The sequence below is a fragment of the Apis laboriosa genome, unplaced genomic scaffold (genome assembly GCF_014066325.1).
Source record: "Apis laboriosa isolate Shangri-la unplaced genomic scaffold, ASM1406632v1 scaffold23_cov150, whole genome shotgun sequence".
NCBI classification, from domain to species: domain Eukaryota; kingdom Metazoa; phylum Arthropoda; class Insecta; order Hymenoptera; family Apidae; genus Apis; species Apis laboriosa.
Window position 1 is genome coordinate 4,991,632 of NW_025222452.1, and position 25,639 is coordinate 5,017,270.

Below are 25,639 nucleotides of genomic sequence, written 5' to 3' on the forward strand. Positions count from 1 at the left end.
CGCAGATAGCGAGATCTGATGACGGTAATGTCTCTGCTCGGGAACATTGAGTTAGATGTAAATCCTGTATTTTATGTATACATAAACGTGGCTCGGATATTCCTGTTTCCGGAAACTAATTACATAATTATCCTCCGCTGTTCGATTATCTTTGCTTTACGAGGATTGCCTCACTCGATTCCCAGCAATCCATAGAAATCGAATTTATGACATTTACGACATTTCTACAAACCATCGATTCTTGTCTGGACAGGATTTTGGACAGAGCGAAAAGAGAAAAAAAGAGAAATAATGCAAATAAATGCGTTATTCGTATCGAAAATTATTAACGAATGATTATGTATTTTGCATTCATTGTTAATATATTCGTTTCGACGATAATGATTGTCCACTCGTCTGACATCTGACACTTTATTTTCCTAGTCTCATCACTATTTATTCCACTTTTATTTGTATTACAGATAAAACAAAACAATCACTGGATCAGACAGGAGGGAATAAAAGAGTTATGCAAGTGGTGTAAACTAGCTATTATCAGACGAATATATAGAGTAATCTAATTACGATCAGACAAACAGTTCAAATTATCGAAACGGTCGCATAATAATTTTGCAATTGCGATTTTTCACAAGATATTAATCAAATCATGTGTGAATAATTCAAAAAATCAAAATTTCCAAAAAAAGCTTCTACATTATTAAAAACACGCGTTTAAAACAATTTCACTCTTTTCCTTCGCAATATCCTTTACAAGATATTCCAGATATAACTCGTATATAACGTGGATACATAACGTGGAGTCATGTGCAGAGATAAAAACATTTTTATTGCCAATCAATCGCTTCAGAGAACGAGCATAAAATTGCGAGGCTTTCTCGCGTCGTTGTTAACGAAACTCGATAATTGCTTTCGTTAGATGTAATTGCGTAAAAGAGAGCGAGGAAAAGAGAGAGAGAGAGAGAAAGAGAGAAAAGAAAAGAGATGGAGAAAACATTGACATTCTTGGAAGCAATTATACCAGAAGGGCTAATAAATCTCGTTTGAGCGTCGACGTTAATTGCACCTCCAGTTGGTTGCAGCGAAAGCTTTCTCTCTCTCTCTCTCTCTCTCTCTCTCTCTCTCTTTCTCTCTCTTCTTTCTCTCACTCCTCTTCTTTTCCATCCCTATTGAGAACGACGATGGAGCCGCATCGAGTTCAAAATCACGAATTCCCATTAACCGAAGGACCCGTGATGTTACCCGGAGAATGATAAAGGGAGCAAGCTGACGACGATCGAGAAGAAGGGGGAAAAAAATTCTTATCCCCGCTTTCCCCTCAGCCTTCTTTCTTCACCCTCGAGCCCTTTATAATTATGGCATTCTATTTCTTGAAAGGAATTTTATAATGAAAGACAGCGAGAATTCATAATACGCGCGTTCGTGTTGATTATAATATAACGGATATATTTATAAACGTTGCAACGAGGTCGAGGATCAAACGGCCAAATAAATGTGAAAATTTAAAGTAATATTATCGATGATAAAGTATAAGATAAAGTGAGTTCAATCTTGTTTTATCAAGATAATAAATGGAATAATAAATGATTTGTAGAAAAATTTTTCTAAAAAGAAAAAATCGGAGATACAGCAATTTAATAGATTCACTCGAACGATTTTCCAATATCGATGAAAAAAAAAAAAGCAAGCAAAAATCAGCAAAAATAATGGATGTCAATCTGTTGATTACGCAATATGTGATTTTGCATTAATTTTTTCAAATTCGATTCCAATTGATCTAATCTGATTCTAATCTTTATTTCTTACGAGAGGACGAAAGAGATAAAATTAACTGCGAGAAAAATATGATCGGAAAAGAAAAATATTTAAAAAAAGAAAAAAAAAGGAAAAAAAAATTTGTTCGACGATTCGAATCGACCTCGTTTCCATTCGTGTTTTTTGGGCCTGTAAAAAATTAACGACCTTCACCTGGCGTTGCACGGTCAACGTTGCTGGTGCTCGTGAAAACGTCTATGAAGCAATGTTGTTGACGCGTTATTTATTCTCGCGGGGTCGTTGATTTCCCTCGTTGTCGCGCGATTGATTTCTGTTGGTACACCCGCGCAATTATTTTTTACACCCTCTCTGTTTATTCTTTTATCTCGCCTCTCCACGTTTTTCCATTCCTCTTTCCTTCCTTTTTCCCTCCGTTCTTTCTTTTTTTTTTTTTTTTTTTTTTTTTTTCGGCTCGTTGCGAGTCCTTGATTCAGGGAAAACTGAGATTCGAACGCGTTGATTTTGGAGTTCGTTACGAACCGGATGTGCGATATGCGTTTTGGTTTTGGATTATTTTTATCACAGTGTTTGAAATGTAAAAACTTTAGAAAAAAAAAAAAAAGAAAAACTTTTTCAAAGTTGTCGATTAAAATTAATTTAAAAGTGTATCGCTGATTTTGATTGTCTGACTAAAGATGAACTTGTATTACTGACGAGGTTCCATTAGGAAGAGGTTTCACTTTATTATTAGGGTATTTCGTACGTACAAAGATGATTTTTTATTTACTGGCAAAAGAAATTATATATAAATTGATCAAACTGTTGATTATATAAATGTTTGTTAAAAATATACTTATTATGAAATAAATTTAACGAAATTCGCATAGAAAAATAAATTTGAAATATAATTACCGCGAACTTTTCTACTAATTTTTTATGTAATTAAAATTAAAAGTCTGTTTCATATGAAACTTTTATCCAACATTAGAATCAAAAGTACGATGTTAAAAATAATTTATACACCCGTGGTGAAAAGTTGAAACGTCATTAGTGACACGAGTTTATCTTTGCTCATATAACGTTTACATTCAACATAAAGGTTTCTGCACTTTTGAACTTGCGAATAAATTTTCGAAAAATGGATGTGAACAAAAATTTATACTAAAACCCGGAGGGTTTGAACGAAAAAAATCCCATTTTCTACGTGCTGATGTGAGAGAGCCGTCAAAAATTCTCTCAAAGCGACCATATATTATATAAAAACTATTCTTTCTAAAAGCAATTACAATTATTAATTACAGACATGATTTCAGATAAATTATTTGAAAATATATTTATTGAAAATAAATTTTTATTTGAAAATATATTTTTGTATTGATCTTATAAGCTTTGTGTAATATTCTATGCGTTTGATCGTGGCTGTCTTATTCCACTTGTTTGGCCAAGTATTTATACGAAAATAAGATAAAATGATCGAATAAGTGGAATAAACGAGTTATGATCAGACGAGTAACACAGATCAACCATTGTCAAAAAATTTGATTAACAATGGATATCAAAGTGATTTGCACAATGTGCTGCTTCGTATAAAAATATTTAATTATTTGAAAGAAATTAGAAAAAAAAGAAAAAAAATACAAAAAATAGCATGGGTTTAATGTAACTTGGACAGCATAATACATTCACGGACGCACGAATGAGTTGAATGCTCGTGCTTGGGAATTAAAAAAAACAAATGTAGGCCACGACGATAGATAGATCGATGTTCTTTTTTTTTTTTAAGTTTATGGAAAAGTTGCGCTTCCACCGAAGCAGTTTCGCGGCGAGCAATTTTCCGCTAATGCCCTCTTGAAAGAAAGAAAGAAAGATATCGTACACACGGTCATATCCCGTGAAATTACATCGTTTCTCGAGTTCCGTGATGGCCGCGTTATCGTCGAATTCTATTCAATAAAATTGATTCGTTGAAAACGAAATAATTGAACTTTGATACTATGAAAAATGAATTTTTTTTAGAAAAACAGATATTTTGATACAAATTTCTTTGAAAAATTGATAATCGAAAAATGTTCCACGTCTTGCACACCTTTTAACTTTCCTCCTTCTTTTCAACGATGTCCATTAATCATCTTAACTTTTAAAATTTCTAAAAAATCCCACAAACCTAACCTTTATCCATTATTTACTTCCCTATTTCCACTATTACCACTTTCCTTAATTAATTCTTTCCTTTTTTTTTAATAATCTAACCTAACCTTCTTTATCCAAAATTTCTATTTTCCCAAACCTATATAACCTTTGATCCTTCCATACGCCACTCTTTCCATCTGGAATAAACTCTCCTACCTAGAATCGTAAAGATCCTCCTCCCCAGTAAACGCGTCGCGGGTGGAAAATTCGCGGGGACATTTTCGTCTCTATGCTTCTCACCCAGTTTCTACTTCATCCATAAAAGTTCCGCGATACAGCGACATCTGGGCCGAATGCGGCATACGGCAATCGGCGTGTAAACCTGTTCAACATTTTATATTAGACGGGCGTACCAGCCAGGGGAACAGTGTACACAATGTCGACGTAATGTCATCGTTCCGTAATTATGCCTGTATTACCGACCGGGCCATTATTATTGCTAGATTGCCAACACGTCCACATACTTGGCTGTTTCAGCCAACGTAACCAACGTGACCCTTCCCAGTAATTACCCTGTGATTAAGGTAATACGAGCAGGTTGGACAAGAGGAGAGAGGGTGCGTGGTTCGAGTTATGAAAAAAAATTGTTCCACCCTCGAAAACGACGACGACCTCTTTCAAACAGGTTCGAAAAGTGGTGGTGAATTATGAAGCGTGTGTATTATGAAGTATTTAGGAAGGTGGATGGATCGAGTGGTTGATAAGAGCGCGAGGTTTCATTTATGGATTAGGTGTTTGGAGAGGGTGGAGCCACTTGGAGGGGGTGTTCGTGTGTAAAGGAAAAACGAGCAGCAATTTATTTCGTTCTTATTAATGATTTTCAAGTGCATTTTGCTGTTAAAGTAGATTTATATATACTTGTGTAGGAGTAATTAAATTGCTGCATTTGACATAAATATTCTCTCGGTGTGAGCATATGTTTAAGTTTCCAAGTTTCATCATCATCGATCAAGTATCTTAATAAAAAGATATTTCAATTAAAAAGGTGGAAAAAGGTAAAATTGTTTCTATATATTCATGATATCGACCGAGTCGAGATCATCCCAGCAACGTACTCTTACATTTCTCTTACTGTTTCTTTCCTTCCTTTTTCCTCGAGCACTATGGAAAAGGGAGGAAACGTAATCCGTGTTATACGTGAGACGTGTGCGTAATCGTCGAATCATTATAATCCCTTTTCACGGCCGGCAATTTCGCCTCGAAATCATCCCGCGGAGAGACGTGATCGTAATTCTCATTATCGCAATGGAAAGTTTCAACCTTTGCGGGCGGAATTCGAACAATTCCGGTGACAAAAGAGGAAAAATAATTTCGGCCTAATAATAGATCGGGGCGAACGAGTGTGCAGAGTGTGTTTAAACGATGAGAGGATATAGAAAAGAAGAAGGAAAAGAAAAAAATATCAAACGAATCTCCCTCTTTCCCTCGCCGCCTCCCTCCAGCGGTGTTAATAGATTCTTCAAAGTTTTGAAGCGAAGGACTCGTTAAATACAAGAACGTGTCGTTTGAATGCACCGTTGATTTTATCACGCGTGTTCTTTCAAATATTCGCGTTTAAAAAAACGCATTTATTTTCTCATTCTCGATAAGGGAGAAAAAGTTTGGTGCATAGGAATTTCAAGAGTATTATTCGAAGGAGAGATGCAAAGAAATGGTTTGAAAAGTTTTCACAGTTTTCGACTTTTTTATCATAAATTTTGATAATTTAATGATATCGATCGAAGTACTCGATGATAAAATTACATTCAATCTGTATTTCTTTCTCCAAACTTAATTACAATTCTTATTCCAACATCCAAATTCATTAATTCATTATTTATCCAATATTCAATATTTTTTTAAACATCACAAATTCACACCCATTATTATTATCTCCCCATAAATGTTAATAAAAATCGACGAGAACGCGATTCTTAAAATTCTTATACTTCAATATTTGGAAAATTTATCCCATTTGAAAAAGCAACTTGATAGAGGTTGGAAAGGTTGGAAAAAAAAAAAAAAGAAAAAAGAAAGAAACTAGGACGGTGTCAAATCTTGCACGATTCCGCGTGGAACGGAAACGGGGGAGCGTGTGGTCGTTCCGGTTGAACAGCGGATCCGTAATTTACGTTTTTAGCTTGGCCAGTCCCGGTGGATGGATGGATAACGAGAAAACTTTTTCGACCAGGACGCCTGCTGGCCTTTACATTACGCGGCCGCAACTCGCTCGTTCCTCGCCTGACTCGCTCCATTTCGCGCGATCGAGCGGATTTACAAGAGGAAAAAAATCGTCGTGGTCAATCGTTTCGCTGTGTCGAATCGATCCTGTAATAATATTTTATAAGGGAGGTTTCGTGAAAATGCGACCAACCCCCAAACATCCGTCATTAATTTCATTCCTTCGAAAAAATAAATATTGCGAGAGTATTTTAATTTTTCCTGCAATTTTTCTTTAATATCAGCAAATTCGTGTGTGTGTTTTTTGTCATTTGCAATAAGTTAATCAATTAATGAATTTATCCGAGTATTTTTTCTTTATAATGAAATAACGTCAGTGGAAAACGTCTTATATTCTTTGTCACTTTGATCAAACTTGTCTGAAATGTTGGGAACAAAAGAACATTGTTGCTGGTATGGATTAATCCCTTGTTTTATCAAGTAATATTCTGGATATGGAATGTGTCACGTTACGTTTGTAAGAAAGTTCAGTTTCGAGTCTAACTTCAACTTCAATTCCTCAAAAGTAAAGATCAATGGATATAAATTACGTATAAAGTTTCGATACTTTTAAACACGGCACGATGCCTTCTTAACATTAAAACAATTGTCCTGATAAGAGGAAAAAGATTGAAAAGATTAACTAAAATCTAAAATCAAACAATTCATCAACTAAAAAATAACATAGAAAATTCCTCAAACAACATATAATCTTGATGCTTCTCCTCCATGATTTTCAAATAATCATGAGATTATTCCACCACGATTTCCAAATACTTTGTCCAAAATAACGAAAAAGATAAAGAACGATTCGACGAAAATTGATCGTCGAAAATCTTCAATGTTTCAAAACCTTCTTGCATCACACATTCTTGCATCCTCGACTTAAATGGCAGATTGAGAATTTTTAGGGTGTTCCGTTTAAAAAATAGGGAAGAGGGTCGGATAAGAGAAGACGAGAGAAACGAAAGATGGGTGGAAAACCCGATTGGATACTTTCGCTCGAACGAAATTGGCTTCCGTCGCGATACCGGATTGCCTATAAAGTCGTTCCACGTCCATCGATCCTTGCTCCTCCCCCCCCTCTTGTCGATATGAATATCTATTAAACGCAATTCACGTCTACTAGTCGGACGTGGCGATTGTCGCGGTAAACGTCAGGTCGGCGTCGTTTTTGCGCCGGCTGATTGACATCTCGAAAATGCGACACAGATATTTCGTTTCTAAACGATATACGCGATGTTTAAACAAAACGATAAAAAAAAAAAATATCCTTTCAGAAGTATATATAGCTTTTAACTCGTTCTATCGAGAGGATTCCATTTTAGTGTAGTTAAAAATAAAAACGGGGAAAAAAGAGAGAGAGAGAGAGAGTGAAAAAAGAGAGAAAAGAAATTAAATCGACGATAATCGAACTTGTCCGCTTGATTGGAGTATAATAGAAGGACTAAATTATTGAAAATATTTGTTGGACCGTTGTGCATTGTGTTGTACAGGTATGAATGACACCTGTAATCGCGCGCGAATTTATCGCTTGTGTTTTCTGCCGTTCTGTCGCGGGAATATTTCGAAAATTCTGCACGTGAAATGAAATTACATTTTTCAAAAAAAAAAAAAAAAAAGAAAAAAAAATACATATGCAGCAGTCTAATAGTAGCTGCCTAAATCCAATGAAATCTATCTACGATATCTATCGATCTACGTATCTAAATATGATAATAAATACATAAATTTTATTCGAATTCAATTTCGAAACAACGATCAAACGATACATCCCCAAAATGTGAAGGAATTTTTCTCGAAAATACACAAATATATTCGTTAGATGCAAATCGACCAACCGGTCTAACAACGTCTTGAAAAGATTCGATTTAAGGATCGAATTACCTAACCTAACCTCCATCACGGTTCATTTTCCCGATCATAACCCCGAAAAGAGGAACAAAGGCGAATAAAAATTCGCAGGCGGTGGAGTAAAGAAGTGGTTTTCGAATATCCATTCTCGGATTCGTAATTTCCAATGCATCGGGTGCATTCGAACCCTCTCTCTCTCTCTCTCTCTCTCTCTCTCTCTCTCTCTCTCTCTCTCTCTCTCTCTCCCTAGCCGGGCAAGCATTTCGTTCGATAGCATCCCCCCACCCCTGGAGGGGATAGCGTGGTGTCTCGCCGCGCCGCTAAAATGGCAGAAATCGATGTACTCAAATATTCCATGAATACCACGGCAAAGATTTCCTAGTTTAAACGTAACACGCGATAGTTATCCGTGTCCAAGAATTATTTATTCGATCGCGTGCCTTTGCGCCAGAGACACAGGTCTGTTTATCGAACGTTTTGCATGGGTTTTTAACGAGAATTTTACCTTTGATGGAAATCTTTTTTCAGGCGTCGTACAGTTGGTTTAGATTTAATTTGTCGATTGAAATTTTAAAGAGATAAAGAGTTTCTTGAACTCTTGGAAAATTATTATTATTATTTTCAGAGAGATTGTGACTATCGATTGGTTTTCGATCCATTGTATGTTTGTAATTTGAGGATTGTACAGTATAGATACAGTTTGTTTTAAAAATATTCGATCTTTTAAGTATTATATTGGAGGCCAAATAACTTGATTTTATTTTATTTAATAAGATTCGTGTTTATCGATAATAGATTTTTCATAAAAATATATCGAATGTAATCGGATATTTCTGTGATCAAATGTGTTCGATATGCAAATTACGAGGATCGTATTTCTATCTGTGCGAGTAGATCGATCACCGTTTATATCTTATTTCGATCTTTTGGCGGGAAAAGCTTCGAGTATTCGATATTTTTCTTCGTTTATTCGATAATATCGAATGGAATAATGTTCGTTCTTGAGTATGCGAATTTTGGTGGATGTATGCACTCGCGAAGTTTGCGATCGAGAGGAATGATTGATGATAAAAGGCGTTTGTGATACGTATGTCACGTTACCCATTTTCTCGTTTTTCGATGAATATTTCTGTGGCAATAGTTGAAAGAAAATTGAAAAAAATTAAAGATATACGTGACACATTTATCTTGATCTTTGAACTGGATTTAAAAGAGAGGCTCGATTTCGATACTCAAAATTTGAAAGTCGCAGAAAGAAGACGATTTTTCCATTCCATTCTTTCCCCTCTACTTTTTGACTCTATCGTCGAGACTCTCCTCTCAATCATTCCTGAACACACACACCTTTATTTTATTAAAATATTTTCGAATAAATTAAAATCAACGAAATTAAAATATTTCGACGTTTTCTCGTCAAAAGAATATAATGGAATATTCAAACAGAGTGTACATCAAATATATATTTGTTACTTTCCATCACTGTTACTTCTGTAACAAAAAAAAAAAAAAATCAAAAAAAACCAACTTTTCACGGTTCGTTCAATTTTTCAAGCTTTATCGAATTTTAAAATTGTTCCGCAAATGCTCATGCCGGTTTTACAACGGTTTTTAAAAATAAAAATATTTGCTGTTCGAAGTTCGAAACTGGGAAGAGAAATAAAACAATTAAACTTTGTTACAATTATACAAAAATTCAAAATGGGAGACCAAGTTGGAAAACAACAATTTCTTCACCATTAGAATTTTCAAACTTCGATAAATTCTAATATAAAACAATAAGATAAGATAGAATATAATACAACTTATTCGAAATATTTTCGATCGTCAAATATTGAGAGATATAAGAGAAAATTCTTAATAATAGCATCGTTTTGTTCTCTCCACTCTCTCTCTCTCTCTCTCTCTCTCCACCCGTTCACCAACCCACGAAATCGATATTCGTCTGGGCCGCAGCTCGTCGGCTCGGAGGAACGACCATCGAAGGGAATAAAATCGATATATAGCGTACCTGAAGAATACCGCGTATCTGCCCGCTCTTGGTCTCGACTATGCGCGAAGCGTAGCGGATCTGCGTGGCGGCTCGCGATCCCTCGCGGCCCAACAACACGATGATCGCGATGATCAACACGAGGCAAGTTCTCGATCCGCTCAACGACCTCGTGGCCAGCGGCCTCTTCCTGGCCGCCGGCTGGCATGGCAAGGGCATGACAGCATTTGCTGGCGGCCACTCGAAGCGACGCCAGCAGCATAACCGACTTCACCCTTCACGGCCTTCAAGCTCTGGCTCTCACCTTCGCCAACCCTGTGAAAAATAAGATTTGATAATAAGATAAGATTCGATCGTCGATTAATTTCGAAACAAGATTTGATTAATTGTTCTTGATTTTAAGGAGAGTGTATCGATTTGATGGGATAGCTTGTCAGAAGGAAGATATGAATCGGGTAATTCTAAGTGCAGTTTAGGATAGGATAGGATTTTGATATACATTGTTGTGGAGTTTATCCTGTTAATCAACGAAGCGATTAATTCGTAGCGTAAATTTTATCGGCGCGAACGAGAGTGTCATTAAGGGATTAATGATTTCAAGTTTTTAATTATAGCTCGTCCTTTTGTCGGAAGAATAATTATAAAATTTTGTATAGATTAAAATATCATAACATTTAGCCTTAATTAATAATTTTATGCAATTTTTATCTTCACAGTTAGTTTATTTCTGAATTCAAAGGTATCTCAAAAAAAAAAAAAATAAAAAGTTGCTGGACGATGATAGCCTCTCGCGTGTTTCACAACTCAAAAGAGATTGAATCGATGCACTCTTACATAAATTAAAAAATATCATTCGTTATTACGTAATAATAAAATAGCGATATTATCTAAAATAAAATAAGATCTCCAAAAAAAGAAAAAAAAAATTGCACAAAATGCGTCTGAAAAGGAGAGAGAGTAAGAGAGAGAAACAAGCCCGAAGCGATAGTCTCTCATATGTTTCGTAAGCTCGGAAGATTGAATCGTGACGTACCTCAGCCGTCACCGGAAGCGACACAACGTTCGAGGTATTTTCAATCAGCGTTGCGGTGTCCCGAGCTGTTTCGCAAGGCCATGCAACGGCGGGTTCCCCGCCGACGAATCGCTTCGTAACTTCGTTATGCAAAGCGTCTCTACGAGTGGTTGGCAGTTCGCGTGCCCCGCGGCGAGACTCGCCCGTCCACACTCGCCTCCTTCCCTAACCCTTCCTCTCCCCCGCTCTCCACGGTGCAAGTTAAATTGCACTCAAAACATCCGCCTCCCTTCGAGCGGGAAGGGAAACACGGGTCCAGCCCCGAATACCTCAGCCCTGTTTCCCTCCAAGAGTTTCGTCGTTCCTCAACCAGTATTCGCTTCTGGATCCCTTCTGGAAGAAAGGAGCTGGCGGCCGTTCCCCGATTCGTTAAAATCGAGCGATCTGAAAAGGGAGAGAAGGCCAAACGTGAGATATTTGAGAATACCCGACGAATGGAAGTGAATCGTTTTACGAATAAATTTTTCTTCCCTGGTATATAAATAAATATGGTATAAATGATTATTATTATTATCTTATTTTATAGATGGAAGAGAATAGTAATTTTTGTAGAATAAAGAGAGTTTAATTTTAGAGACGTGCGTAAACGTGAACGCAAAATTTTTTTCTTTCGAGTAATATCGAGGCCAATATCCTCCGTTTTCGATAATATATTCGTGAAACACGGTAAATAATATTTGATCCAACCACGAAACGAAACGGTATTTCCGAATAATATTTACTTCGATAATGGAAATATTCGATTCCCGGTATTCGGTCTCGAACAATTTCAAATATCGCCGGAGAGGCACGGATAACGTTGGTCAACGTTAAAAGATGGAGGAAGGAAAGCAAGTTTCTTATCTCGAAGCGGATCAATTCCCTTTCGCTCTCAATTGGCCATACATTTCTAATCTCTGCTGGCGTTTCTTTTGTTTTTCCTCGCCGATTTCTCTCCGTTTTCCCTCTCGATCGGACAATTTTGGACTCACAGTGTAAACACACGCGTGCTGCGATTCTGAAAATGAAACTCGAGGAGTGTATTTCTATTTTGGACGAGAGACCCGACGTTTAATAACGTTTCGGATATAGGCATATGCCTGCCAGCCCCTCTCGCGTTAATCTCGAGATAAATCTTTAAGGCGGACAATCTGCGAGGAATCGTGGCAGAAGATTGGACGAGCTTCGAGCGAAAAGAGCAAGATTGCCCTGTGTATATATCGCTTCACCCTTCTTCGTAGCGATTTGAATTTTTTCCATTCTTGGTGTTTGATCGACGCGAATATTATACAACGAGAGATATTATGGTTAGTTGAAATGTTAATTTAAGAACATTTGGAATTTTTTATCATTTTCATCTTGTTTGGAGAAATAAAATGAAACCAGATAGATATTTATTTTATAAAGTATTTGTATTGTATGAATATTTTGTCGAAGAATTGAAGAGAATTGAAGTTTTGAAGTATTTAATTTTGCTGGAAAAAAAACAAGGCTTATTTTTAAGTTTTTAAAATGAGATAGCATGTGGAATTTTATTTTTTAATCTTAGAAATTAAAGTTATACGAGAATTTAAATATTTCAATGTATACATTTTTGGAAAGTAAATAAATATCAGATAAGATATTTTAAGAAGAGCAGTGTTGCAATTTATTTTGTGATAGTTTTGCATCTATTAAACAAAGTTGATTTTCATAATTTATAAATCAGATTGAAAGTTAAATTTTTTTATAAACATTTTTCTTTGACAAAAAAAAATTAAATTTGAAAGAAAATATGGAATGTAGCTCGTTTATTAGACGTGTATCAATAAATGAATGAAAATTGAAATTTACGTTGTGCAAAAATTATTAATTGTTTTAAACGATCCGCGGTTCAACGGTGAGTGAATTTTAACTGAATCGTTATTTTAATTACGATGAATCCTCGTATAAAATAGGTTTACAAAGGATTTTATAAAAGCTTTCGGCCGAATTAAATTTCGTTCTTCTTTTTAATTTTATCTTTTGAAATTATTAAAGTACGATATAATTTAAATAAAGAGCCAATTTTTTCCCCTAATAAAACAAAAGAAAAGAAGAAACAACAAATTTTAAAATTGAATCATTTTTTTCCATTCGTACTTTTTTCATTTCATTCAAGATTTCTTAAATTCTAAAATATGATAAACTCTTTTATCCATTGAAAATCGAAGAGAACAGGATATATTAAAAATTTAAGTGAAAATTACTCTCTATTCCCGAATCTCAATTTTCTTATTCCCTAAATTAATCAGCTACCCATCAGAAAATAATTTAAAAAAGAAGATTATTTATAATTAATAAGACGTAAAAAAAAAAACTTTTTTCATTTCATTCAAGATTTCTTAAATTCTAAAATATGATAAACTCTTTTATCCATTGAAAATCGAAGAGAACAGGATATATTAAAAGTTTAAGTGAAAATTACTCTCTATTCCCTAAATTAATCAGTTACCCATCAGAAAATAATTTACAAAAGAAGATTATTTATAATTAATAAGACGTAAAAAAAAAAAAACTCTAAAAACTCTAAGAACTCGGTGATTATCGCGACTCGAACATCGAGACTCGAAGATAAGAGCACGTGTACCACCCACGATTAGGGGTGGATTCGAGTGTAGAGAATGATTGAGAACGCGAGAACACGATTCGAAATCGTTATTCATGCCGCTAACGAAACGATTTGTCAAGTTTATCGTTAACACATAACTTCTCGCTCGATTCTTTTAAACGCGAGCTTGCTTCTTAAAAGTCGGGCGATAAAAAGGAAATGTCGCGTGTCTCGTTCCCGTTTAACAAGGCTACGAAGTAGGAAGCGTATATTCGAGCGTGATACCCTTCCTACAATTTCCTCATTTAATCGAGCTCCGACATTTCTCTCTCCTTCTCTCTTATTCTCTCTTTCTCTCTCTCTCTCTCTCTCCATCTCTCCTCTATCTCTCTCTTCCTTTTTTCACTCGTTACCATTAAATAGTTAAGCTTGAACGTATGCAAATGTCTGGAACGTTACGCATGTAGAGGGAAGAGAATCTCTTTGAGAATCCTAATGGATTTTTCTTTAAAGAACCCCGGCGCCGTTTCCCAGCCAGCCAAAAGAACGGAAGAATCTCTTTGATGCACCGCGAAAACAATCTCCTTCGTGATGGAGATCGGGCTAATGATTCTCGTTTTCTTGAAAAATACGCGTATAAAGCGGACACGGGTGAAAGCTTTGATAGGTTTAAGGGAATTCTTACTGGGGGAACGTGTAACTGCGTCGGGGTATTAAGCTTAAGTAAGCCAGGGGGAGGGGATTCAATCCCTCAAAGCGAATTTTGGCGGGAAAAAAATATATATATATATTTCTACGTTAAGGTAATTCAAAGTGGTTGGCCTATTATTATTTTCGTCGATCTTATTATTTATATGAAAATTAATATGCTAATTGTGTAATAATTACGTGTACCTTTTTAATATTTAAACGTTTGAACTTTGTGAAAAAATATAACACGGTAATCGTGTATGGTAAACCAAGGCAGAAGGGTAAACATACACAGGAGGCTGAAATTCAACAGAAATGCAACTTCCTAGCGTAACGTAGCTCGGGTTGTTCCGGCGGTAATTTTAATTTGAAGTGCTATAAAACGGCAAAGAAAAATCGTATATCAACATTTTAAAGGGTTATAAAGAACTTCTCTTCACAAAGTCATTTAAAAAATCCGACGAAGAAAATTTTTAAACCTCGTAGAATTGTTTGGATTCTTTGAGAAGAAAAAAAAAACAACTTTTGCGAAAAGGACATTTAAAAAAATTAAACTCAAAAATATAAAAATAAAATCTTCTTCTTCCCTTCATAAATAATCGTCGTATGCCTCTCTTTCGAAATGCTACAACACTTCAAGCGTCATCAATTTTTCTATATTTTTATTCTACATTACAAAAGACAAAAGATAAAATTCAAATCAGAAATTTCGATTTCCAATTTTCTTAAAAAAAAAAAAAAAAAAAACGCATACATACGAAGATCCAAAGAAAATTGACGCGCGAGTCAGTTTTTTCGAATCTTCGTCCAACCTCGTCGCGCCCCCTTCAATTCAATTGCCCTCCCATCGAGATTATCAGCGGGGACATCGAAACGGGGAAGCAATACATTTCGTGTAACGATTTGATCGAGGCAAACAGGATCGAGGCATCTCGATCCTGGTCCAAGTCGCCTAGGGGACGAGTCGAGGAATCGAACTTCCTCGCTAATTTAATTCCGACTCTCAATTATCGGTCGCGTCGGATTCCCTGGGCAGCTCTAACTTTCAACCCTCTCGTTTGCTTCACTGGGAGTGAGGGAGGGTGGAACGGTGGCTCGACGGTGCGCGTAATACAACCGCGAGATCCTTGCACCCCGTATTCCGCCACTTTATCTCGGGATTGACGTTTCATCCGGGGGAATCGACAGACCGAGAACCGACGGGATTGCTTTGCGACCGCGTCGCGCACGTCGGGGAATAAAGGCGGAAAGAAACAAGCGACAAAATGGCGCAAAGCCCGGAGAAACAAGGGAAGAAAGGAGAATGGAGGAAGGGGGGGGGAGGATTGTAGTTGTGCGAGGAAATTCGAAGCTGACTCGAGGAGAGAAGGATTGTGACGAGAATTGTAGCGAGACGAAAGAATGGTCGAGAATAATTGTTGTGCCTGTGATTGTTTGCGCGGTTGATCTTGATTCGATGAAAGTTTAAATTGTTTAGAGATATTGATTAATTTTGAGTTGAATTTTCTTACTGATGTTGCAATATAGTAGAGTAGAAAATGTATATGCTATTCGTACAGATTTTAATCGAGGTAATCGAGATCCGTTGTATCCGTTTTAATTTGATCGTTTATTCATATGTATTTGTATTAAGAGTTTCGATTAAATAAGAGGTTAAATTTACGTTTCATAAAAATAATCGCATTCTTATTCTTATTCTCTCTTCGTATCGATCGTCCATTTATACCACATCTATTTCTCAAGCACGGAGAAAATCAAGACGAAGGAAGAACTTGTCAGAGACATCTGAAAGAAAAAAAAAAAAAAAAATTAGAAAGAGGAGAGAAAATGCACTTTCTCTTCTGATGAAACTGCTATCTCTCTTCGTTCCTTCCTTCGTTCTCCTCCTTGTCGATGATTTGACTTTATAATCGAGACGGTCTCGTTCAATTACAATGGAATTTCTCGCGGAATTTCGCGCAAACAGTGGCGCGATTTCGAGGACGAGTCGATCATGCCCGGGTAAATATTCCAAGCTCCGCAGCCAAGCTTGCTGCCGGATGCAGACGGCCGAGAATCGATGGGATAAACGATCTCGAAGTTAACGATTAGTGAGGAAGGAGGAAACAATATTTGTCCGTCTATTGCGCAAATACATTTGTCCGTTTGCGATCGACTACGGTTCCATTCCATCGAAATCTCTGATTTCATTGACGAGCCTCGCTCAGCAGTTTCCTCCATACGCCCGCGTTGCTCTCTCTATTTTCCCTCGTCGAATAAAACATTGAAAAAGATTGGTTAACGCACGAAAATACTCGACCCAGCGTTATTCGTGATTACCTTATCGTAAAAATGTGGTGGTTGCACGGATTTTTTAAATGTAAACACATCGTTTTTCGACGCGTTTTATTTCATTTATCCTTCTTTTTCTCGAACTCTTTTCATCTTCTCTCTCTTTCTCTCTTTCTTTTTTTTTTAGAACAACGAGAGTAACAATGATGTTGCAAAATATCGTATCGCGATATTTGATTTCGCGAAACGTTAGATATTAAATTTTAACGGAACAGAACGAAAGATAAAGGAGAAGAGATGATAGGATTTTTTCCTCTCAAACTCCCCTAACGTTTCGAGTCACGCTTTTATGCTTCAATGGCGCGAACGCAACGACATCGTAAATTACAGTTTAATTAAAATTGAAAGGGCCCCGATCACGCAGTTTCACGGTGAGGGAGAACTAACAGGTACCGATTGGTGCCCCACGTCATCTTCTACTTTCCGTTCTCCTTTCAAAGTCCGCGCAGTCAAACGAAGTTCAATCACCTCTCCCATAGCCTTTTATACTTTATAGCCAAGCGCACAGCACGATAGGGCCATCGATGCGCTTTTGTGTCGAACAATTGCCTACTTCGATGCACTATACTTTTATTACGTAACACCGATGGCCAATGCGCGCATCCATGTAACGTTGGAATTCAGGTGAACCTGAAAAATTTCTTTTTTTTCACATCGATATTACTTTTATAACGCCTCTTTGAAAATTCTTCTTCGTTTTGAAAATTGATGAAATTATAAGCCTCCATTGTCAAGTCAATAGAGTTACTTACGCATGTTTTTCTGTTAAGTGTGTTAAAGTTTACTATATTAAGCTAATTGATTAACAATTGATTAACTTGATTTTTAAATAAAAATTAAATTGGTTTAAATCATTGTTTAATTAAAAGTTATAAAAGATAAAGTGTTTTGACTCTGAGATAAGATAAATTTTAACGAAATGATCGAATATAAAAATTTAAGATAATTAGAATTACGACACACTATGCATTTCTATAAGGAAATTTCATTGCAGTTTTATATGTTACACTGTGAAAAATAATACGAATCAACGAAGCGAAAGTATTAGTAATTTGATTTAGAATCGGGATGAATTTTACAATTCGTCGATTCAGCAATATCAGTTGCCACTTTTTTCTTTCCGAGACTATTAAATTATCTTTTTTATTGTAGCAATAAAATCGAAACGATAACGCGTTCTAAAATTCAAAAAAATACCTGCCATTAAATATTGCCACGTATAAAATGTTCGAATGATGCGGAAAAGAACCGGTCGATATCCAGCGCGAAGTTAGCTACGCATGCGCTTCGATTATGCTTCGTACCGAACAACTTCAGGGCGGTCCACAGTGGCAATCAGGCAACTGGGAGGGGAGGGCACTTTTGTCAATAAAATCTCTTTTATTATTCTTACACGAAAGAAGTTTTGTTGTAAATAACCAAAGGATTAATATTACTTAAGGGATTGGAAGAACGCGTAAGTACTGATATATTCGACGCATTTTTTCCAAAAATTCGCATTCGTTTTCCTCAACTTGTCAAGTTGTTTTTCTATGGATTCTTTTTTTATTTGTTCAGTTAGCTTTTTTATATTTAATGTTTTGATATAAATTTCCTGAATCGTATTTTCATTTCAACACTTAATTTTTCGTTCTTTAATTTATTTATTTTTGTTTGATAACATAACCTCCATTATGTGTTTTCGGCATACGGTTTATGAAATAATTTTATCGATCGTTTTAATTTTTAATTTAATTAAAAAAACATTAAGTAAATGATTGATTCGTTGGAATAATGATTGGGTTTTTCATTCCAGTATATATTACTTCTTCAAAATGTCGACATCTGCGATATATATTTTAGACGTAAAGGGTAAGGTTTTAATTTCACGAAATTACCGTGGAGACATAGAAACGGGTGTTATAGAGAAATTTATGCCTCTTGTAATGGAACGCGAAGAGGAAGGCAATCTTACTCCTATTATTCAAACTGCTGAATGTACATATGCGTATATAAAATACAATAATTTGTATATTGTGTCAACTACGAAAAAGAATGCAAACATTTCCTTAGTATTCGTATTCTTGCATAAATTAGTGCAAGTGATGCAAGAATATTTCAAAGAATTGGAAGAAGAAAGCATACGAGACAATTTTGTTGTCATTTATGAACTTTTAGACGAGTTAATAGATTTTGGATATCCACAAACTACAGATAGCAAGATATTACAGGAATATATAACTCAAGAAGGACACAAACTTGAAATTCAACCACGAATTCCTATGGCTGTGACTAATGCTGTATCTTGGAGGTCAGAAGGTATAAAATACCGTAAAAACGAAGTGTTCCTAGATGTAATAGAATCGGTGAATCTTTTAGCAAATGCTAATGGAAATGTTTTGAGCTCTGAAATTGTTGGTGCCATAAAAATGAGAGTATATTTATCTGGAATGCCAGAATTAAGACTTGGACTGAACGATAAAGTTTTATTTGAATCTACAGGACGTGGAAAATCTAAATCAGTTGAATTGGAGGATGTGAAATTTCACCAATGCGTCAGATTATCTAGATTCGAAAACGATAGAACAATTTCCTTTATTCCTCCTGACGGAGAGTTTGAGTTAATGTCTTACAGATTGAATACACACGTAAAACCATTGATATGGATCGAATCTGTCATCGAACGACATGCTCACAGTAGAGTAGAATACATGATAAAGGCAAGATCACAATTTAAAAGGCGTTCTACGGCCAATAATGTAGAAATAGTGATTCCAGTGCCCAATGATGCAGATTCCCCTAAATTTAAGACTACTATTGGCAGTGTTAAATATTCACCAGAACAGAGTGCAATAACTTGGTTCATCAAGTCGTTCCCTGGTGGTAAAGAATATCTAATGAGGGCACACTTTGGTCTACCATCTGTTGTTGGGGAAGATGTGGAAGGAAAACCACCAATTCAAGTTAAATTTGAAATTCCATATTTCACTACTTCTGGGATACAAGTGCGTTATTTAAAGATCATTGAGAAAAGTGGATACCAAGCACTACCATGGGTGAGGTATATTACACAGAATGGAGATTATCAATTGAGAACAAATTAAATAGAAACGGAGATCCTATAGAATATAAAATTAATATTCACAGTATTGAAAAATAGATTTTCATTATTGGATTTTATTTAATGGAAGTAGTGTAATTGCAATATTTTTTTTGCAGTTTTACACTTTTAGAGACTTTTACTAATAATCTCTTTTTATGATACCATATATTATGATACCATATATGGAAATGCATAGTACTTAATTTATTAACTGTACATTTCTTTCAATAAATGTTTGTTAAAAATAAAAAAATCATATTTTCCATATACAGGGGTTATAGCATATATTATAGTATATATTAAATAATCGAAATATAAAGGAAATAATTGTAAATAATATCGGAAATTATAATATTTGAATGTTTTCATGGAATTGTTAATTGTAACGAATTAATAGACATTTTTCTGTTTACTAATTTAAACTTTAATAGTATTAAAAAAATCAGAATTATTATTGTACATCGATATGATGACAAATAATAATATTATTATAAACCATGTATTAGTAACTTAAGAAACTCAAAAGATACATTAAATTTTTAACAGAAATTATCCATGTTTTATCATTCTCACCTTATCTCTTATTAAATCTCATTTCGTTTATTTAGAAATTTTTCTTTTTTCTTTCATATTTTCTATATCTACGTATCGTAATATGCTTTAAATATCAAACACTATATAGATTTTTTATTTTTAAATTTATAATAAACGATTTTATCATTTATATTATTCCTCCGTACCTTCCAATCGTTCAATATTTTTAAACGACTCGAACAAAATCAAAAAAATAAAATTTACAACAATCAAGCAGGAGAAAAAGAGGAAAAATATATTTCAAGAGAAATACCCCAATAAATAGAACCATTTTCCCTCCTCTGCTCTATTTCACCCTACCTACCTAATTCAACCCCGATAAAATCTACATTCGGGAGGTATATTCGAAATAAACCAGGCCGTCGAGTTGAGCGGAAGTCATTCCAACTTGAAAGGTTCTCCCCGCCCGTGAAACTGGGACTACTCGCAAAAAAGAATATATCACGAATTCGGCCGATAGCTTTTCAAGGCAATCGAAGATGGTGGTAGGGATTCGACGAGAGAACCAGTCTCGATCTCGATTCCCCTTCGAAAGCTTGGTAAATATTCCACTATAGAACGAGGTTGAATCGTGCGGAGAGACGATAGAACACGGAAACCCGATTAGAGCGAAACGCAGCGGGCCTTTTTTATTCGCGCTCCACCGACACGGTCACGCTATGCAAATTTCGGTGGTGTGCAGGGCGTGTAATAATTTTATGGAAATTGCCGGTCCTGCAAGGAATTTCGAAATACAACGAGCTCGAGTGTACACTCTTGTCCATAAGTATGTGGGTAGACAATCCTTTTAATCGTAACAATTGTTGTTTGGAAAGAGTTAATCGCTCGCGAAATTCCAATAAATTTTATGCAAATTTTATTACCTTATTGCATCGAGAATATTTTTTCTCGATAAACATTTGATATTATCAATAATAACAAAATGTTATACATCGTTTACTAAGTCTTGAATTATTATTATATTTATTTTTCCATTATTTCATTCAGCTAATATTTTTTTTTTCCTTTTTTAACTTTTATATGAAAATTTTCATAAATTTTTTATACTATTTTCAAATTTGTTTGTTTTAATGATTCTGTAATGTAATATAGGTATATAAATTATTTAATTTAATATCGTTAAATATTATCGGATCATATCAATCGATCGTTCCAAGTAATCGCATACTTATGGATTGGAGTGTACGAGTATCGGAGGAGGATGAAAAAAGACGAGGAGGGATCGAAAATTCTGCGAGATCAGTCCATTTTCCTAAAGAAATTCTTTATATCTATTCGTGGTAATTTTTAAGGAATTTTTTTCCTTTCTTAACTATCATGAAGGGAATATTAACAAAATTGCGCAAAATGGTTTCGCTACACGTTATGTATTATGCATTAGAACTGATAATACTCTTATCTCGGTTAGAGGAAATATTTTTATGCGAATGGTTCTAATGGTTGATTTATACCCGTAACTATTTTACACATCTTAGTAACGATATTTACGATACAAGATCCGTGATTTAGACGTATTTCTTAGCCGAGGTAATAAATAATCCAGAGATGCATCAGCTCTCGTTTCTTTTTTTCCCTTCTCTCTCGGCCATTTTACATATAGAATTTATGTATATCGATTCGCAACACCGGATCGCCACATATTTATCGGAATTTTCCTTCCACGAGATGGATTTATATATGCGCGTTTTACGTAATAGAATTTAAAATGTATCTCAAATTATTTTTGCTAAGGATTCGAACGAAATTTTCAACAAATCCAAAACATACTTATTCTTAGAGACAATACAATGAAATGACCAAATAAATTTCAAACGATATTTTAACAACTAACTTAATTTATATATTACATTTTTTAAAATCACTCTTTAAATTTTTCACTTGCTTCGTCTGCACACCTTGTACACTACGTCTGTATACACATATATGTATATACCTATATACATATATACATATTACAGCCTTCGAGATCAGATCAATAAAGGTTAACGTATTCTCCGCAAGTTCTCCGCAGGCGGTAGCAATTTTCAGCTTATCGAATCGCACCGCATGGATGCTTGGAGATCTAAATATAAATACTTTATTACATCAGAAGGGTAATTTATAGTTGCGAGGCATTATCGGTGGCGTTCGGAGGTATCGATGGATCTGCACATGCTGTAAGTTTCGGTCGAAAGCCTTTCTTCGCAGATGATTTTCCCGGGAAAAAGAAGCGATGGGGAGGAAGAAACGTGTCGATATTTCTCCTCTGGATTATGCACTTGACAAAAGTATCGAGTCTTAGAGATTTAAACGTTCGTATTTTCGGTCGGCAAACGTCGAATGAATGTTGGCGAAAATTATTTTTCACACAATCCCTAATATAACATTTTCAACATATTCACGTCCTAAAGGATTAAACGAGAGATGGCCAAAAATACTCCGTGGAATATTATTCTCAAACACAACTCCGCTCGCGTGAAAAAAAATATTTCTCGAGAGTTACTTATCGATCCGACGCGTAATCGATCACAGAGGGAGAGGTTGGTCCGATTTCACGGTCCCTGTTTCGCCTAAACGCAACGGTTCCGCTAATAGAAAAAGCAAATTCACCGAGGAAATCAGATTTGGAAAAGGAACGGCGCTTGATCCCCGAGGGGTTGCACACGTCTCGAGTAGTATCGACCTCTCGATCGGCGATTCGTGGAATCGCCCGTGGGACGACACACACACACGCACGCCAATTCTGGCGAGGCCGATTTAAAAGTTGCATCCGAGATCCTGTCGCGAGATCCACGGCAGACGTCTGGTCGTCTACGCCGCAGGATATTAAAACTTGGCGGAGGTGATATATATATATATATATAACGGCTGTCAGCCCGACTGGATACGTCGGGGGAGGAATAAAAGTGCGACTTATAGCACGGGGAAAAAATATAACACGGCTCAAGTTTTCGGTTGTTCCCGAAGGGGAGGGGTGGTCCGTCTGAGAAACTCTGTCGCCGACAGAGATTTGGAGGAAGAGAGTGTCGTCCTTGAGATCGAGGATGTCGGTAGTTGGAGGGCGCGATTGCGTGAATGATACGAGGGGGATGTTTTGCGTCGCCTGGTTGGAAATTTTGACACGCGAGAAGACGTCTTGAGAAGATTTACGATCGAATCTCTCGTATATCGATGGTCTCTTGGTCGATGATTTCCCGTTTTGGAAAATATGATTCTCGGGGGGATGATAAATTCTGATTGGTATTTGTTGGATGATAAATAAATTTTTAAATTTGAATAAGAAAAATCTTCACCGTAAAATCTCTTAATAACGATCTTTAAAAAAGTTTCTTGAAATATTAATGATATATTTTATTTGACGATCGCTGGTTTGAAAGTATCGTAACATTTCGTCTTACGGTGAAGAGGTAATTTAAAAACTGGTAATTTATGCGTATGATCTATGTCAAGATTGCAGTGTGATTTTTTGTAAAATGTAGCTAATAATAATTTGATAAAAAGATGGCGAAAGAGTTATAATCTCCAAGTCCAAGGAGTAAATAGTTGGTAACACATTGATTAATGATAAACATTCCAACAGTTTCGACAACTGTTTGTAGGTACAAGTCCAACTAAATTCGTACAAACTAGCAAGCGCAAACAGAGTAAAGTTGCAAACCTATCTATCCCAACTTTCTCGCTTAAATTCCGGGAAAGAAAATTGAATAGAAATCTTTAACTCTCGAAAACGATCGGGCAAAGTACACAGGCAAGGGAGGAATTAAATTTGTCCTCTTCTGTAAGCACTTTCTCGTCTCTTCGTCGCGGAATGGAACCCTTAAATCGAACCCTTACTCGCGCAAGAATACCACGAGATGGAGCACACTTCGTTCCGTTTGTTAAACGAATCAAGCATTCACAAATTTTCAGACTTAATTTCACCGAATAACGACGCCTGCCAATGTCGTTTAAATTCCGTCCCACTGAATCCATTGAATTACAGAAATATGAATCTGAAAACGGATATAACTTCCGACGTTGCATACATTCGGGGAGATACACGTTCCAGAGGAGTTTCCTCATTCGTAATTCAACTCGAGTTTATGCTCCTTGTGTACCAAGTGTTGGCGCCAAGTTACAGGCGTCAGAAATACTCATCCTCCGCTTTTGAATCCTCCGAAAGCCATCCGTTTCCGGCGGAAGTGGGAGCGCGAGACTCGGTCCCCGGTGGTAAGCGACATCATCTCGCCAACATCTAAGAGTGTCAAAAGTTTGCTTCTTGTTTATTCTGCATTTTTTTTTTATCGTATCGTTGAGAGGATTGGCAAGAAACGTGTACAACATATCTTCTCTCTTTTATCCGTACTTTTTTTTTTTTTAATTGTCAAAACAAGACTCGCAAAAGTTAGCCTCTAAGAAACGATCCGTATCCTGATTTATCGTTAAATAAAAATCGACTCGTTCGTTTTGCGTAATCGTCGTAAAAACTGTTTCTCTGAATGCGAAACCATATTTCGTTATCGTGTTCTTCTCTTAATAATCCTGTTGAGTGTGTGTGTGTGTGTGTGTGTGTGTGTATGGTGTACTAGCCTCGAGGCGGGTAGAGCAGAGCAGTTAAGCGTCGTAATATCCTCCTTTTCTCGGTACTTTGCACAAAATTCGACGTCATAACGGCATTTTAGAGTCTGAGATAGCGCGTTAAAGCGGCCTCGGCAAAACAACCGGTGATTAATGGCGATGCGTCAGACTTCAATACACCTCCGGTTTTCCAAACCTGTAAGAGCTCTTTCTCCCACGCACACACAGCTACCATTCACCGTCAGCGTTTCCCCTTTTCCATCGTTGAAAAGAAAAGGCACGAATTTCATTATCATTCACCCCCTCTCTGATCGAAAACATCAAAGGCAAATGGAAGGAATATTTGAGAAAGGGCGATAAATATCAGACACGTTTATATCGATCCGCATGGATGGACTTCGAAAGCTATATCGAGTAATAACAATCTCTTGGCAAAAGTAAAAATTCTTAACCTATTTTTACGCAATGTTGATACATTCGTGGAATATCTTTGGAGATACGTAAAAATATCGATTCAGAATTTAGATTAAATCGATGCAAATCACATTTTCATAATCACCTTGTCGAGGAATCTTTTTATAAATCGATTACTCATTACTGTTTCGATAATTTAATTTTCATTTTCATTTCATTTTAATTTTCATTTGATCACTCCACGCGAAATCTCATGTTGCAAACGTCTAATAATAATCGTGAACGAGAAACGAACGGAATTGGAACGGTCGCAGGCAACGGTTTCTGCGATAGAGAGAGAGAGAGAGAGAGAGAGAGAGAGAGAGAGAGAGAGAGAGAGAGAGAGAGAGA

The 25,639-nt window shown here is 36.0% G+C and overlaps 2 protein-coding genes across 3 annotated transcripts in view; one reads left to right on the forward strand and one right to left on the reverse strand.

Moving 5' to 3' along the window:
* Nucleotides 1-25,639, reverse strand: part of LOC122713469 (neuroligin-4, Y-linked-like) — a 152,441-nt gene that overhangs the window by 20,696 nt on the left and 106,106 nt on the right. Inside the window, exons 1-2 of one of the 2 annotated variants that reach the window (XM_043933950.1) lie at nucleotides 11,016-11,145; nucleotides 10,004-10,297 (exon numbers count right to left, since the gene is read on the reverse strand). In XM_043933950.1, the coding sequence (XP_043789885.1) occupies nucleotides 10,004-10,201 (198 nt within the window). In that variant the 5' untranslated portion in view covers nucleotides 10,202-10,297; nucleotides 11,016-11,145. Of the gene's footprint in view, nucleotides 1-10,003; nucleotides 10,298-11,015; nucleotides 11,146-25,639 lie in introns of those variants that run through there. The other variant, XM_043933951.1, reaches the window with a different exon arrangement.
* LOC122713470 (AP-1 complex subunit mu-1) lies at nucleotides 17,953-20,174 on the forward strand. Its single transcript, XM_043933952.1, has 2 exons — nucleotides 17,953-18,079; nucleotides 18,419-20,174. Exon 2 carries the CDS (start codon nucleotides 18,438-18,440, stop codon nucleotides 19,704-19,706), a length of 1,269 nt encoding a protein of 422 aa, XP_043789887.1. The 5' UTR covers nucleotides 17,953-18,079; nucleotides 18,419-18,437; the 3' UTR covers nucleotides 19,707-20,174.